Below are 16,414 nucleotides of genomic sequence, written 5' to 3' on the forward strand. Positions count from 1 at the left end.
GTTTTCACAGTGGCGAAAAAGCTACGACACACTCATCCGGAAAGTGAGGCTTAAGCCATATGTTTCCTGTATTTATGCATTGCCAAGATGGCCAACTTCGAAATTCCGTTAAATGCCCAATAACCATGCCCAAGTCCCGGCCGGGATGTGGCACAGAAACCGAGACTCCGTTCCCCAGGCAGCATTGAGTATTCGTGCTACACAGTTTCAGCCGAAAACTTTGAGATGAACCCGAACACGACATATCCCGATATCTCGCCCGAGTCACGTTGAACAGCCGGGTCAGACCGTGGCTAAGGTCGCACATGGTGAACTCGAGGCTAGTAAAAGAAAGATAAAAGTACTCTGAGTCAGATGCCTGCAATACTTACCAGGGTAAGGCTGCATGCTGATCCTGCCGATATGGATTGTATGGTGCTTGGAAGCCTTGCGTACTACTTAGCTGTAGTATTCTCTGGGCCTTTGACTGAACTGCGGCTTAACAGGTCAAGCAAGCTCAATGGTCGATATCTATGCCTCATAAGTCTCTTTTGAAAGTAGTATGTCAGGGTCTGCTTCCGATTCGAGGCTGCCAAACTCGACAATGACGATCATGACCTTCTTCAATCTTAAGATCCGTCCTTGGAGCTCTCCAGTCTCGATTCTGGAAGCTGAGTAGATCCCTTCTGAAAACAGGCTGTTCGGAGTTCGACTTCAAAGGGAATTCGAATCTTCTATGCGCGCGTGGTTTACTAGACATTAGGCCTATTGTGCTTCATGGTTGCATTCTACCCTCACTGATATCCAGTAATACTGACGCAAGCTCATCCCGGAACAATACATTCTTGGTTCTACCTCTTTCTCTGGAGCTTCATGAGACACTCCCTTCTGGCTCGTAGGGCCAAAAGGTTAACGATAACCATGCCTGATAACAGTTATGCAAGATAGCTGTCATATTTATCCAACTGCTCTGCAGCATAACTATTTGGCCGGGAATAGTGTTGGTGATTAGGCATGGATCTCAACTAGGTACATCCTATCTGTACTTGGAGCTAAGGTACTTATGCGGCTATGTCCTTTGCCTTGGGTTATTGTTGTTGTAATGGCATAGATTCTCCCACGAGCGTAGCCCTACCTACTAAAAGTCTTCTATGTCTGTACAGTATATATCGGGGACTCGGGGTATCTTTCCCATATTGCTCCCAAGGTGACTTCTTCCTTTAACTAGTCAGACTTAAGGTTCAAAACTGGGAAATATTAGAGAGTGGATATAATATTTACCTCTACAATGATGCTTGTCAAGAAAGTGGGCGAGCAGAAGATATCGACGTTGGTGAGATAATAACCTCTCAGCTGCCATAAACCGTTATTGTCAGATAAAGGGGAGGAATAGGTCAAGGCTCAGGTGGTGGGATCTACGCTGTATTCAACTATGCTGGAGACAATTACGGGACTGGGCATACCCGCTACGCGACTGGAGACTGGAGAGTGCAGTTCTGGCTTTTTCAGGATGTTTCTGGTTTCGCTCTTCGTTTGACTGCCAGGATTCTGATCTTATCTGCTAATAATCGGATAGTGGATTGGATATTTGTTCATCGAATGGTGAGTCCTGTGCCCAAGCTCTACCTGGTGTCCAAGAGCCAACTCTAATGTCCCAGAAATCAGTCCACAGTTTAATCATCACCGTTTTTACATTTCTCATGTATCTGGAATCAATCTACTCGCTGTCGATGACTTGGCATCAGAGAGTTTGGAACTTTCGGACAACTGACCCTCTGGGGAGCTAGGATTGTGGTTGACAAGCATAGGGCAAACCAAGTCAGCAGAACAATTTCTTTTCTCATACTTTTTCTGCATGAGTCTTCAACGAACTGCAATTTGCTCATATACCAATAAACCTGAATAAGGCATATTGCGCTCTGAATATCTGATTGTCTGGCAGCTATTATGCTCATTGTGGAGGCATTTGTAGGCATCGGGATGGATCAAGGCAAGACACTCCACTCTTGCATGCTGTTCATGATTGGGGACGCTCTACAAGTAGAGAAAAGCGCTACAAATGGCTGAACCTCGCCTAAAACTTTCAGTGGAAAATTCTACACTCTTATAGGTCGTGGCCGTGCTGTACTCATTAATCATCTTTGGTCTCCATAGCTAATTACCTGATCAGGCTAGATCTTTCCCGTGCTCCGCATCACGTGCATTAGTTAGACATCCATTCTGGTTTCCGAGATAGAAGATGAGGATCGCTACTCCGTATGAGCTCAGCATCCATATGCGATGCTATTATCACCCTATAATTAATTAGAGGGTGAAATGCACCGCTCATAATTGTTCTAACATGAATTCCACCCCACCAGACCCCCCTTCCGTGCAAGATCTCCTGCGCTCCGGAAAACCATTTGTCCCCTTTTCCGAGTTCTCGGTTCATGGCCTCTGTGACCTAAATCACAAAGAAGCCAATGACTGGTTGGAACGCAGGTTGCAGGAAGAAAAACCGTTTATTATTCATGGCTTTGACAAGCTCGACAATTGGGACAAGGGCATTTTGAGCAGCAAGAGCCTGGTAGACCTGTCTTCCTCGGGATGTACGTCAACAATTGAATACCACTACTTTGATGTACTAGATGCTTACATGGACTCATTGCTTGCAGCAATACCTGTGAGGAACTGTCAGACGGGACGAGATGTGCGTATGAAGCTTGCGGATCTTTTCCAGTGTCAGACGGACCATACGCGAAGTAGCAGTATCCGAGAATCGTATGTCGACCGACCAGCTTCTCGATTCTTCACATTATTCTGACTAGTAGCATGTTCAGTCTATATGCAAAAGATCTTCAGTGTCCGGATGAGTGGGTTAAAGCTTTGAGAGCCATCTTACCATCATCTTTGCAGCACTTGGGTTCTTTGGACTTGTTCCGAGTATTGCCCCGAGAAATTGCGCCAGAGGTCTTGATGGCGTATGCCGGAACCCAGGGATCTTTGTATGTGACCGTCTCGAATGCTGTATGGAATGCATAACTGACGCGATCACTATAGTTCCGGCTTTCATAGATGCTTTAGCGGGACACTTGCTCTCAATCTCGTGATTGAATCCAAAGGTAAATGACTCGGAATCGATTATCGGGACATTTGGAAGGACAAACTAACCGTTCAAAGACCGTCAGCCAGGGTCAATCTGCTTCGGTACTGACAGACAATCGCAAACAAAATATGACGCTTACATGGAGGAATTGGGAAAGTCATCGCATACCGACTGGGCCAATGTTTCGATCGCGCAGCTACGGTCAGCCGATTTTCCCATCTATGTTACCTACCAAGAACCTGGCGATCTGATTGTCTATCCATCAGCAACTGCACACCAAGTTTGGAACATCGGTCCAATGGTTACCAGGGTCGTTTGGAATATCATGCATACATCTTCCGTGGTGTCTTTCTTTGATTACATCCAACCCGCGTATCAAAGGCAATGCCATACAGACACCGGCCGAGTCCCATTGATCCCGTTACATGCACTTAGAGATCCTACTACGCTCAGCGCAAAGGAGCTGAAACTCCTTTTGGAGATCTTCGAGCGGCTGGTCGACGATGATGATACGGGGTCAAATGTACCTGTAAAGCTTGTGGATACTCAAGGTGCCGTGGTGGAATGCAATTATTGTGGACTGACTATCTGGAATCGGCATTTGCATTGTGAGCAGTGCGGGGATTTCGACTTATGCTTGCCTTGCTTTGTTTCTGGGCGAAGTTGCAAACATATTACGGACTATCCCTGGGCAGAGTTGATTCCCAGAGAAGATTGTCAAGCGTTAATCGATGCAACCCGGAAGAACACTGATTTTCTATCCCCTTCAAAACCGAGGATAGCAGAGTAAGTATTTGTGTTGACTTTAAGACTCGTACCTACGATATTCTAATCCTCTTATCCCGGCTGAAAGCTTGTCAGCACAAAGTCCCACGAAGCTGACCAGTCATTCATAGGCAGAAATCTCTGGGTCTTTTGGCTAGAGCTGCGACAGATGCTCGACGACAGTCTATGGTAAGTACGACCCCATTTCAACAAATTTGAACTCAACAATTGACACTTGCCAGGAACGCCTTTGCCATCTGTGCCGAGACAACCATACAGTGTGGAAAGGGATCACGTGCTCCCAGTGCTCTGCGTTCTTCTGCTTCCGTGGTCTCTACAGACATTTTGATATTGATCTCATTCCTCTGCTCCGAAGAGAGGGCCCGTGGGTGTGCCCAAAGTGTTCTCAACGGTGCAACTGCAGATGTTGCCACTTTGCTCAGCCATATCAGAGTAAAGAAAAACCCGTCAGAGCCCGCATCAAGCCTGCCGATCCCCGAGGCCGCGTTATGGGCTTTGTAGACAATGTGTTCGATCAGAAGAGAGGAAAGAGAGCCAGCGCAGGGCCACAAATAACACCTTCGCAGACGGCCATCTCTCTGCAAGGGCGAAAACGGCCTAGACCAAACAGCAGCGAAGGCTTCGAGCAACGACTGCTGGACCGCAGCAGGTTTTCTTCTACGGAGGACACTCAACCGTCTGGCATTGTGAGATCAGAATCAGACAACTTACGGAGCAGAGACACTGCTCAACCAAATATACATCTCGCCAGAGTGCATTCTTATGGGAATCCTTGGCCTAAAGGACAGCTTCGAATTTGTGACCTGGTTGAGAGCCGGGATGAGAGTGCGGCGGCTGAAGGAAGCTCTCGCAATCAGGCCACACAGTACCAGCCTGCTGCACTTCCTGAGATATCAAACCGGCGCGATCACTCTTCAAGAGAAAACAACTCTTCTACAAGTGAAGAGAGTATTCTTATTTTGGAGAAGAGATTGGACGCTCTTCGTCGATATGCGGATGATCTTCTTGAGCTCTCTTTGGTGGAGTCGCATGCTAAAGTGCTTGAAAAGATCACTGCATTTGAATCCCAGATTGAGCAGATCAGGAGGCGAAAGGCCGAAATGCTCTTCAGTAATTTGAATCGGGACTTTCCCGACCTGGCCAACGTAGCCATGGAAGAGGCGCGACGGCGAGGGCTATGAATATTGCATACCATCATCATAGCAATATCTAAATACGCAATAGTGAATCTGGCACACGAAATATCGACCTCAATGGCGGATCGTGAGTGTGGATGTGGAAAAGCAAGGATATATATTTCTGCAATATTGTATAGGCAGCTCGCTGAAGCGATGACTAGCACTATATACTGGTAGAATCGCCTCATCCTTTGTAAAGATGGGCTGCTAAAGCAAACGATCTTTCGCCTTAAAACACAAAATGGTAGTCGATCGACACCATGTTGGTTTGTGTGTCAGACAGTAAGGTGGGCATCTCAGCTCAGCCCACTCTACAAGGCTAACGCTTCTCCCCACCTCTGGAAGCGTACGGGCTGACCTCCCCAAGAATCCGACATAAATACTCACTATTCCTTGACAAACTTATCACAAAACAATTCCATTACGTGTTATTTCAGGATGGATCCCATAGCGGCTACCCAGCTGGCAGCAGATGTGGCAGGCATTTTCCTGAACCTCGTGAACACCGTTAAGGATATTATTGAAACGATGAAGGGCGCCAAAGAAGCCCTCATCGAGCTGATGAGTCGCTGCGAAAGGGTACGCCTATACCTGGAACTGTTTCGGTCACTCACAAGCCGGTTATCCAACCCAGTCGAACGATCCATATCATTATCTTTCAATGATAGTGCGTACCGCCAAACTGCCGACGAGATCCTGGGGTTTGTTCACAAGATCGCGGATGCCTCAAAGCATTCCGAAATCTGGATGAAGTTCAGCTGGGTTTTCTACAAGACCGATGTCACCGCGTTGGTCGGGAAGCTTGAGGCTCGCGAGAAGGACCTCAACCTAGTCCTAACTTTCATTGCAGCGTATGAGTCCTTAAGAAAGGTCCCGTGTATCTGAAGCTGACATGGGCGCGACAGTCAGTCCAGTGTGGTAACTGAGAATGAGATCATTACGATGAAGAGCCGTGCTGAAGAATGGTCACAAATCACTGAAGCTTTTGGCACGACTCATTTGAGTCAAGACAGTAATGAGTTGGGCTTGAAACATTCTTCCGAGCAGGAAAAAAAGGGACATAGCTCACATAAGGGATCGCATAAAGATGGAAAGCAAATGTCCCCCAATGTGATATCAAGCCAACCTTCTCCCAATCCCGCGAAACCAGCACTGTGGCTCGGAAACGTCGTCAAGACCGACTTGGACCCGGCCTATCTCAAAGAGAGAGCGCGGTTGTCCGACGCCGCATACTGGGGAGACTGGCATCGGTTGTTGTCTTCACTCGACACAGGGAGACGCCGCTTTGGCGAGTCATGGTGCAATTCTTTCCGTCTAAGTATGCGACTCCGCGGAGTGCATTGAGTGATGGCTGCTTAATTCTGGACAGGATCAGAAGACGATTTCCACCGACTGAGCCTCTGGACTCCTTTGCACCAGGCGGCGTATATGAATGCGCCGAAGAAGGTGGTAGAGAAACTCATTCGATTCGGGGCTTCCAGTATGATCTTATTCCTATATAAACTACGCTGAATCCGTTGACAATGATGCTAGGAACCCTGCCGACTAAGAAGACCAAAGGCGAGTTCCGTTACCAGGATCTGACGGCCGTCGAGATTGCCCGTGAAGTCGGATACTCAGATCTTTGGGACATTCTAACTCCAGTTATCCGTCATTTCGTTCCTGCGAGGGTTCTAATTGATCTGGAACAAAAGTTCCATGAACTGATACACGCCGAACTGGCTGGCTTTGCTCATCTGGAGTACCTTCGGCTTCCTCAACTGGTGGTGTTGACCGAGCTAGAGAATCCGGAGATGTGGTTTCCAATTCAACCCCCGAGTCAACACGGGAGAGTGCGTCATCTAAGTTGCTCGTAGTTTGGAGCCGACTACTGACTTTGATCTAGGGATTCTTGTTTCGTTTGGATGGTCGAGAACTGGTTGTTCTGAGTGTTGGGAGGAACCCTCCGCAGTCCAAGCAACTCTACCGTGTATCGGCAACTGGATGGATTGCGATACATGATGCAGTCGTGTTTCGACGGTAGCTCTTGGAAAATTGCTTTCTTTCAGCAGAAGTTTTGTATGATATGCTGGTCATGCAATGCTACTGCTTGAAATGCTATGGGTGGCCTGTTTCACTCGCATGTTGTATATATGATTCCACACTGGTGGATATAGACCATCGGTCACGTTTATAGGGAGGGACATGTAGTCAATTCTTGGAATAACTGGTTCACCTACCGCAGCAGCAAACCAGAAGACGTTGATGACTGATGACCACTTCAAGAGTTCCGAGTAATGACAGCATGGCCATGTAATAAACCATAGTCGAGTCCGGTATTTGAGAGTGCTGTCACCTGAAGGTCAGGCAGTCTCATATTCTTATTGCAGTTCCGTTGTTTTGCTGCAGTCCTTTGCCTCGGAGGTTCTCGTGGGTATAGACAGGTACTTGAACCTGTTCCACGGAAAGCAAGCGGACAATCGTCATCGGGGGCCTCCACTGCGGACCTCGCATCACAACCTCGTTCACTGTTCATCACCTGTTAAAGTCACTTTTGCCTCAAATTATCACATGTTCCTGTGGCTGATACAGTGATCATTTGGACGGTATCTCGTCCACCGCCTGATACGTACCGATACTTCCTAGGAACTTGTGTTTGGTATGTTTGAACCCCATTCCACTGCCCCTTCCTGCCATTCTCCGCACACGAACCAAGCCCTGACAGCAGCAGCAGGGTAGATCATCAGCGACCTAGCTGAGTCCCAGGGGGTCGGTACCTTTTGATGTTTGATCAAGCAATCACCTCGACTGACTAGACGATCTATTCCCGTCAGCTGGAGAATCCGATCGAGTCGCAGTCACTGTTTCTTTATAAGGATTCGATCATTCCCGGGCGATCGTTGTTTAGGAGCCCAACTAACCACACTACGTACTATCTTGACCGCCTCCACAGCAGCCCACATCCAAGCTATCGCTCTGCTCACAGACGCACGATCTTCCCAACCATCTCTTTTTTCTTATTGGTTTTTTTTACTTTCTCCCCTCTACTAAATCTCATTGAGATTCCGATCTTCGTCGGCTTGGTCCTGGTTCTCGGGTCTCTGTAACGAGGTTCCCTTCTTCTGCCCTCATCCCCCCTCCTCCCTCCCGTCATGCCATGCTTCAAGGGTCTGGCCGTGAGTATACACACTCCGGACGGCCCCATTCCCGAGTACTCCATTCAACGCCAGTCTCGGGCATCACGTATCGCTTGCTACATCCCCGTACCACCGCCCAAGTTACCAGACTCCGCCAGCGGGAAACCCGAACAGTCGACCTTTGCCATTTCCATCACGCTCCTGAATCCCGGCCAGGATGTCCCGTACTCGACGCCGAAACCGACGCCGGACAACCCCTCACCGAAGCCTAAAGTGGTGGGGGGCCTCCCCGGGCAGACAAGCGAACGCGGGCAGTACTCCAGTGCCGTTGCGCCATACCAACCCTTGACCAACTCGCCGAATGAAACGGTCGCAGCTTATATTTATTTTGATGGCCGGCAGAAAGAAGAGGTCGCTACATTGCTCCGGAGAGGGGAGGAGACTTGGGTCAACTCGCGATGGGTGAGCGTGCCCGAGTCCGAAGGAGGTGGGCTTGCAGAGCGAGAGTTTTTGTTTCGTGAGGTCGGATTGGAGAGATGGTTGAACGGGCTGGATCTGGAAGGCAAGGATGTCGCTGCCCGGATTGAGCGAAGGCGGCAGAAGATGGAGAGACGCCGACTGAAGCGCGAGTCCACCGAGGGAACTGGTGACATGGAGACGGATTCCAAGTCGGCAAAGGGGGGCAAGGGGATCATGCGGTATGGCAATGATGCGAAGTCGCCTCTGGAGAACGTCTCCGACGATGATCTGTCGTGTTCCGATTCCGACGACGATCCAATCCCCGAGTCTGCTGGACAGATCAAAGTTGCGTTGTTCCGGGTACTGGCTTCCGGGGAGATCAAACGAGGAGAGTACTCGCCGCAATTTGATGCTCATGACGACGATGAGGATAATCAGGGCGGGCAGGGCAACGACGCGGACATTGATCACACGACAAGCTTTGCAAAGCCCAAGACGTTGGATCCCAAGACAATCAGCACGCAAACGGTTACAGGCATTGATCCTTCTGACAAGCCGTATGCGATTTTTACTTTCATGTACCGAGGAGAGAGTATGTTTCGTGGTCGCTTTGATTATTCGGAAAGTTTGGCTAACTGTTTATCAGGACAACTACAGAAAATGGGAATTCTGAAAGATCCCAAGTCTCAGGAGACTCCTGCTTCCGTGAAGCGACGATCGTTGCAAACCGACTTCTCCAGTCTCGGTCCCCTCAAACCTGGCGGTACAGTTGGATTCCTTAATTTCCGGGATAAATCCGAGAACAAGGACAAGAAGAAGAAGAACAAGAGCGTGGAAGACGACGACATGGAAAGCGAGGATGATGATGATGATTCCATCCTCGGCAAAGCAGACGATGAGGAAGCCAAAGAAGACAACCATGATTTAACCGCGGAAGATATAAAGCGTCAAGGAGAACTTGCGGAGGGTGTCCGTAAGATCAAAGTAAGTCGCGCTGGTGTAATTGAGAGTACTTTATGCTAACAGGTGCAGCTTAAACGTCAGCACTCTTCTGCAAGCTTGGCCGGCGCTAGTAGCAGGGCCGAAGCTGGGAGCCCTCTGAACTCGGGAGAGACGCCAGCCACTTCGAGCATATCGACGACGCCTCCTAATGCACCCGCAAGCAGCAATGCAGGCGCAGAAGCCGCAAAGGCTGCTGTGAATACACTCAATGGAGCATTTGTGGGTAGTCCCCTGAAGAAGCAACGAGCCAGTGTATCAGAAGCGGATGAAAGTTCTCTGCGTCGCCGGATGGAGTCTGGGCTTTCCCAGGAGATCAGCGGAGCTCTGGGAAGCGCTGGAGAGCCAACGCAGACTGGTACGACTGCGAATACGTTTGGGGGAAGTCTGAAGGCACAGGGACCAGCGCTTCAACAGCCAGCACTGCAGCAACCAGCACTCCAGCAACCAGATGAGGATGAAGAGTTGTAGGTGATTGGGATTCGATGCTTGGAATCTACAGCTTAGGGACACATTGTGGTCAGCAACACTGGCATTTTTTCATGACCGTGACGGACTGGCGTAAATTGAGCGCATGACATGCACTACTTGGATTTATTCTTGCACTATGTTCTTATCTAGTGGAGGTATTTTTTGCTCAGACGAAGCTGGGAAATTTATATTTAGGTGGCCTTTTTGCTTGATGCCGACATGACGGGAGCAGATTGGACGGAGGATACCACAGCGTCATTCCCGGGATGGCTTTTTCTTCTCCAAACATTTATTGACGAAGAATTATCGCACGTGAATTGACTTGCTGTTGATGGGGGTTTACTATAGAATTATGAACTCGCAGGACAATATACCAACGGACTTTGAGACAGAGTTCCAGTTTGTATCTGCTGTATCCATTGTATCCATGAAATAATGTGGTGTCGAGCTCCAGCTTCAATGTGGAAACTTCTTCCACTCCGCGTCTCGCAGTCGAACACTTTTTTCTTGAATCCAAATCATCAGTTCTCAATTCGAAGCGGACGATTCGTGAGCACCGTTAGCAATTACAGGATGCCGCTCGAACGCTCTGCAGACCCTCTGGTCTGGATAGACTGCGAGGTCAGACGTCTGAACAGCATCCCTAAGACCGACTCCTACGGAGTACTGACTGACATCATAGATGACCGGCCTCAACCCCGAAACAGACACGATCCTCCAGATCTGCTGCTACATAACCGACTCCAACCTCAACCTCCTCGACCCGGAAGGCTTCGAAACCATCATCCACCACGACCGCTCCGTCCTCGAGTCCATGTCACCGTGGTGCGTCGACACCCACGGTCGCACGGGGCTCACCGCCGCGGTGCTCGCATCCACGACCAACCCCGCCGCCGCGGCCGCGTCCTTGCTCGCCTACATCCAGCGATACGTGCCGCGTCCGCGCACGGCGCTGCTTGCGGGGAACAGCGTGCACGCCGACAAGATGTTCCTCGCGAAGGAACCGTATAAGGCTGTGCTGGAGTGGCTGCATTATCGGATTCTGGATGTGAGTGCGTTCAAGGAGGCGGCTAGGCGGTGGGGTGGTGCGACATTGTTAAGGGAGGTGCCGCCCAAGAAGGAGGTGCATCTGGCGAGGGAGGATATCTTGGAGAGTATTGAGGAGATGAGGTTCTATAAGGAGAGGTTGTTTAGGGAGTAGTCTATTATTAGGTTTGGTTTTACTACTATTGACGATTAATGGTACTGTGCTATGACCCGCTGGCCGGACGAGAGCTCTCCTAGCTAGGAGCAATGTACCAAGTATGTATCTGGCTCGGTGAGCCAAGGAGATTATGAGCAAACTTTGTAGCAAAGGAGTGGAATTAGCGCTCTCAAGAGATGTTAGGTATATTCATGAAGAAGGTCCATGCTTGGGAGAAGTGATCGCTGTGATGTGTTGGCAGCACAATGCAGTTGACTACGCTGTATGATAGCAAGCCTCTTGAACAGGTCTAATACTACCTACCTACGTGCATGGATCCATCCATCTCTCTCATTGGTATGGCAATATCCAGACTATTTCTTGTCGTGGACTCCCAAAGTCATAATAATGACGCTTGTGTTGCCCCTCTCTCGACCAGTGGTGATCGAGATCGGCCCACCTTCCGCTTCGACTGAGACTAGACTCCTGTTTTCTCTGCGCTTCTGCTTCTTGTTCTTCTTCTTCTTCCTCCTTGAAAGTCGGTGAAATCTTTTTCTTTCTTCTCTTCTCTGCTCTGCTCTGTTACTTCTGATCTACTGAACCACTTCCATATCCCTTACTTTTCTGCAGACTTGTTCTGTACTGTCGAGGCTCCTTGACTGCTCCCCTCTACCCCACGTTGTCACCCAAACAAACCAACGTCATGTCGGTCCAGACAGTCTCCATCCAGCCTTTTGCCGACCAGAAGCCAGGAACGTAAGTATATTCTTCTTGATTAACCTTGTAATAACCATTGCCTTTATATTGTGAGCAAATCAGCTGATTATCCCTCATTGTAGCTCTGGTCTTCGCAAAAGGGTCAAGGTCTTCCAGCAGCCCCACTACTCCGAAGCTTTCGTCACCAGCATCCTGCTCTCCATCCCTGAGGGTGCTGAGGGAGCTTTCCTTGTCATCGGTGGTGATGGTCGCTACTACAATCCTGAGGTTATCCAGAAGATTGCCAAAATCAGTGCTGCCTATGGCGTCAAGAAGCTCCTGATCGGCCAGAATGGCATCCTCAGTACCCCTGCCGCCAGCAACCTGATCCGTGTGAGAAAGGCTACCGGTGGTATCCTGCTGACTGCCAGTCACAACCCGGGTGGTGCGTTAAGCTTTTCTTCTGTCACATTCGAGCGCTAATTTTCCAAGGACCCAACGCCGATTTCGGTATCAAGTACAACCTGGGCAATGGTGCCCCCGCTCCCGAGTCCGTCACCAACAAGATCTTCGAAACCTCCAAGTCCCTCACCTCCTACAAGATCGCTGAAATTCCCGATGTCGACACCTCCACCATTGGCACCAAGACCTATGGTCCCCTGGAGGTTGAGATCGTTCATTCCACCACCGATTACCTCAAGATGATGAAGGAGATCTTTGACTTTGACCTGATCAAAGAGTTCCTAAGCACTCACAAGGATTTCAAGGTGCTGTTTGATGGTATGCACGGTGTGACTGGTCCCTATGGTGTGGACATCTTCGTCAAGGAGCTCGGTCTGCCCCAGGATAGTACCATGAACTGCGTCCCCAGCCCCGACTTCAACGGTGGCCACCCTGACCCCAACCTGGTCTACGCCCATGAGCTGGTCGAGGCCGTGGATAAGAAGGGCGTCCACTTCGGTGCTGCCAGCGATGGTGATGGTGACCGCAACATGATCTACGGTGCTAACACTTTCGTCTCTCCCGGTGACAGCCTGGCCATCATCGCACACCACGCCAAGCTCATCCCCTGGTTCCAGAAACAGGGTGTTTATGGTCTGGCGCGGTCCATGCCCACCTCCGGCGCCGTGGATCTGGTTGCCAAGGCCCAGGGTTTGCAGAGCTACGAGGTCCCCACGGGCTGGAAGTTCTTCTGCAACCTGTTCGATAACAAGAAGATCTCCATCTGCGGTGAGGAGAGTTTCGGAACTGGCAGCAACCACATTCGCGAGAAGGACGGTGTCTGGGCCATTGTCGCCTGGTTGAACATCATCGCCGGTGTCGCCAAGCAGAAGCCCAACGAGACCCCCAGCATTGCCTCGATCCAGAACGAGTTCTGGCAGACGTACGGCCGCACCTTTTTCACTCGCTACGACTACGAGAATGTCGACAGCGACGCTGCTAACAAGCTGATCGCCAACCTGTCCGAGAAGGTCAACAACAAGGACTCTTTCGTGGGCAGCACTGTCTCCGGCCGCAAGGTGGCCGACGTGGGCAACTTTGCCTACACCGACCTGGACGGCAGCGTGACCAAGAACCAAGGTCTGTATGTCAAATTCGACGACGGTAGCCGCCTTGTGGTCCGCCTCTCAGGCACAGGCAGCAGCGGCGCCACCATCCGTCTGTACATTGAGAAGTACGAGAGCGACAAGAGCAAGTTCGGCATGAACACTCAGGACTACCTCAAGGACAATGTGGCCCTTGCCATGTCTTTGTTGAAGTTCAAGGAGTACATCGGCCGGGAGGACCCTGATGTCAAGACTTAATTTTTATTTATTTTCTACAGCAAGCCGCGCTGGTTTTACGACGGTTAATTTGAACTCAGCAAGTAATTAAGCATGGATAGAATATAGTAGTTATGGCAGTGCCAGATCAAATGCAGTCAAGTCATTAGTAGCACTCATCACATCATAGGATAAAACTCATGCGATGCCAGCCGCAGCAAGCTTCTCGGCCCACCACTCCTTCCATCGCACGACCTTTTCCTCCCGCCTGGCCTCTTCGGCCGCAAAGACCACGGCATGGCTGCGAACCGCTTCCTCCAGCGTACAGCCGACGAAATGGGTCTGCGCGCGTTGCACAACCCATCCCTCATTCTCGACGGCATCCACAGCACGCACGAAGCTGCGCGCCAGCCCGTAGTCTCCTCCGCCGTGCGACTCTTCCTCTTCCGGCGGCTGCTTGGGCACCTCGATGGTGGTCGTTGAGCGGGTCTCGAAATCATAGATGGAGATGGTCCGGCTGTCGTAGGCGATCTCGCCGCGCGTCCCGTAGACTCGCCCGCGGCGCTCGCACTGTTTCTCCGTGGGAGCAATCATGTGGAAGACGGCCATTTTGGCGCGTCTGCCTTGCAGTTGCAATTCCGCCTGCTGTCCCTCCCCGTTGGCAGGCGGTTCGTCCTCATCCGCGTCATCCCACGTAATGGTCACAACCTGGTCGTCGCAGACATTATTGTCCGCCTCGTAGACACACCGGCCATACCACGGTCGCCGCGCGATCTCCTCGTCGCTCATCTCGGCGTGTGAGTAGTCCTCGCGCAGACGCGCCAGGAGATGCGCCTCGGCGTTCGCTGCGGCCTCGCCCTCGCCCTCGCCCTCGCCCTCTGCAGACGAGCGCAGCACGTCCTCGATGTCCGGCACGACGATCTTAACGGGCCAGCCGGTGTCGCCGCGGGCAAGGTGCAGGTCGCGGTAGATGCGCACGGCGCTGTAGATGCATTCGCGCTCGGCGGGGCAGGAGACGCAGTTTGTGGCGGCGCCCGCGGCGCGGGGTTTGCGGGCGCGGCGGAATTGCGTCAGGGTGCCGGTGGAGGCGATGCTGCGGGGGTGGTGTGTCTGCGTCTGCGTGTCCACTGCCGCTGGCGGAGGCGAGGATAGCAGCCACATGATGAAGTCGATGTCGTGGCAGGACTTGGTAAGCAGGGAGCCGTCGCCTTGGGGGGTCGCGCGCCGCCAGTTCCCGCGGACGTAGCTGTGCGCGAAATGCCACCAGCCCACCGGCTCGGTGTGCTCCAGCGAGACGATGTCGCCGATGGCGCGGTCGAGGAGGAGGAGCTTGCGCAGGAGGATGTTGTGTGGGCTGTAGCGGAGGACGTGGCCGATGGAGAAGATCTTGTCGCTGCCGGAGGCAGCACCGCTATCGCTGGGTGACAATGCTTTGTAAACGGCTAGGCAATCACCCAGCGACAGGGCCAGCGGCTTCTCGCAGAGGATATGCAGCCCCAGGGGCGCTAGGGCGGTCACGATCTCGACGTGTGTTTCGTCGAGCGTGCAGATGAAGACGCCGTCTACCCCGACCCCATCTTCCCCCTCAGGCTGTTGGCGCCGCCTCGTCTCCCACTCCAACCATTCCCTCCAATCGCTAAACTCCTGGCCGTCGACTGGCCGTCCCTTCTCGCCCCAGATATACTTGCGGCCGAAATCGGCGCGTTTGAAGGCGTGCGGTTCGGCGACGGCGTGGATGCGCGCGGGGGTGCTGCTTGTTACGGCGCGAGCGTAGGCGTTGCCGCGGGAGCCGGCGCCGATGACGAGGAAGCGGAGGGGTTCATGGCTCCGTAGGGGTCTGGAGGGGAGGTCGTGTTCTTTGGTAGGTTCTTTCATGATGAGCGCAGCGGTATGCGGATGCGGATGCGGATGCTGATAGACGATAAGCAATGGAGGGGAAGAGTAATGCGGGGTGTCTGATTTATAGTAAATTTCAAGGGATTGCGCTAAGGACAGGCTTCATTTCGTTTCTCTGGAGCCTGTGAGACTAGTTCTGTCCACAGTACACAGTAGGAAGTTAAAGCAACTGCTGATGAAACATCGCGTCGCAACGTTGAGACGGCGCTTGTAATCATGGATCGCTGGTTGGCTGCCGCAGATCAATAGAGGTCGTCGAGGCTGCAGCTCAAACCACAACAACTTGGGCACGTAGGCTACAGGATTGTTGCGCTGAGGGTCTGAAGACAATTATTGATTATCTTGTATTATCTGGGAATTATCCACAGCCCAGTGACGTTATTTGTATCTGTACACCTTAATGCCGCAAGGGTGAAGAAATATCAACAGTAAAACACGGGAGACTCAACCCGATTCTTAGCATTCAGAGATGAATGAAGAAGAAGAAAAATAGTACATGAGATGTGAGTAAGTATAGCCAAAGAAAGATATGAAATAGAAATAGAATAGATTGGGGTATCCATAAAAGAAAAGCAAGTATAATCCAGACATGAGAGACATGGCACGCTGATGTGCAATATAGTGAAAGGTGAGGGTCTCCGTACAGAGCCTTCCAGTTGACTTCAAATGGAGGTTTGCGTGCTCGAATCCGGTGAATCACTACCGGATGGGTCGTGAACAGGGAGCCGCACTGGTCGTTGGTCGCCGGGCTGATATACGGCGATCGGCGCAGCGAGCGGAGACTGCGGACTATAAGCCCGGTC

General features: G+C 51.3%; 6 protein-coding genes across 6 annotated transcripts; 5 read left to right on the forward strand and 1 right to left on the reverse strand.

Annotated features, from left to right (window-relative positions):
- Positions 1 to 2,320: 2,320 nt before the first annotated feature.
- On the forward strand, positions 2,321 to 5,031 carry Aspvir_005646 (uncharacterized protein; the record flags this gene model as incomplete). Its single annotated transcript, XM_043268859.1, has 8 exons — positions 2,321 to 2,567; positions 2,634 to 2,739; positions 2,799 to 2,963; positions 3,019 to 3,080; positions 3,139 to 3,672; positions 3,961 to 4,018; positions 4,072 to 4,218; positions 4,284 to 5,031. 8 exons carry the CDS (start codon positions 2,321 to 2,323, stop codon positions 5,029 to 5,031), a joined length of 2,067 nt encoding a protein of 688 aa, XP_043124794.1.
- A 435-nt stretch (positions 5,032 to 5,466) lies between these two features.
- On the forward strand, positions 5,467 to 7,051 carry Aspvir_005647 (uncharacterized protein; the record flags this gene model as incomplete). The annotated part of the gene is made up of 5 exons (XM_043268860.1): positions 5,467 to 5,879; positions 5,934 to 6,346; positions 6,398 to 6,508; positions 6,562 to 6,860; positions 6,914 to 7,051. The coding sequence occupies 5 exons, from the start codon at positions 5,467 to 5,469 to the stop codon at positions 7,049 to 7,051; spliced, it is 1,374 nt and encodes a 457-aa protein (XP_043124795.1).
- A 1,108-nt stretch (positions 7,052 to 8,159) lies between these two features.
- Aspvir_005648 (uncharacterized protein) lies at positions 8,160 to 10,073 on the forward strand (the record flags this gene model as incomplete). Its single annotated transcript, XM_043268861.1, has 3 exons — positions 8,160 to 9,195; positions 9,250 to 9,587; positions 9,636 to 10,073. 3 exons carry the CDS (start codon positions 8,160 to 8,162, stop codon positions 10,071 to 10,073), a joined length of 1,812 nt encoding a protein of 603 aa, XP_043124796.1.
- Positions 10,074 to 10,646: 573 nt separating this feature from the next.
- On the forward strand, positions 10,647 to 11,274 carry Aspvir_005649 (oligoribonuclease; the record flags this gene model as incomplete). Its single annotated transcript, XM_043268862.1, has 2 exons — positions 10,647 to 10,694; positions 10,756 to 11,274. 2 exons carry the CDS (start codon positions 10,647 to 10,649, stop codon positions 11,272 to 11,274), a joined length of 567 nt encoding a protein of 188 aa, XP_043124797.1.
- Positions 11,275 to 11,959: 685 nt separating this feature from the next.
- pgmA (phosphoglucomutase PGM2) lies at positions 11,960 to 13,757 on the forward strand (the record flags this gene model as incomplete). The annotated part of the gene is made up of 3 exons (XM_043268863.1): positions 11,960 to 12,012; positions 12,096 to 12,397; positions 12,445 to 13,757. The coding sequence occupies 3 exons, from the start codon at positions 11,960 to 11,962 to the stop codon at positions 13,755 to 13,757; spliced, it is 1,668 nt and encodes a 555-aa protein (XP_043124798.1).
- Positions 13,758 to 13,913: 156 nt separating this feature from the next.
- On the reverse strand, positions 13,914 to 15,590 carry Aspvir_005651 (Gfo/Idh/MocA family protein; the record flags this gene model as incomplete). Its single annotated transcript, XM_043268864.1, has 1 exon — positions 13,914 to 15,590. The coding sequence occupies one exon, from the start codon at positions 15,588 to 15,590 to the stop codon at positions 13,914 to 13,916; it is 1,677 nt and encodes a 558-aa protein (XP_043124799.1).
- Positions 15,591 to 16,414: the final 824 nt, after the last annotated feature.

The sequence above is a fragment of the Aspergillus viridinutans genome (genome assembly GCF_018404265.1).
Source record: "Aspergillus viridinutans IFM 47045 DNA, scaffold_3, whole genome shotgun sequence".
Classification (NCBI taxonomy): domain Eukaryota; kingdom Fungi; phylum Ascomycota; class Eurotiomycetes; order Eurotiales; family Aspergillaceae; genus Aspergillus; species Aspergillus viridinutans.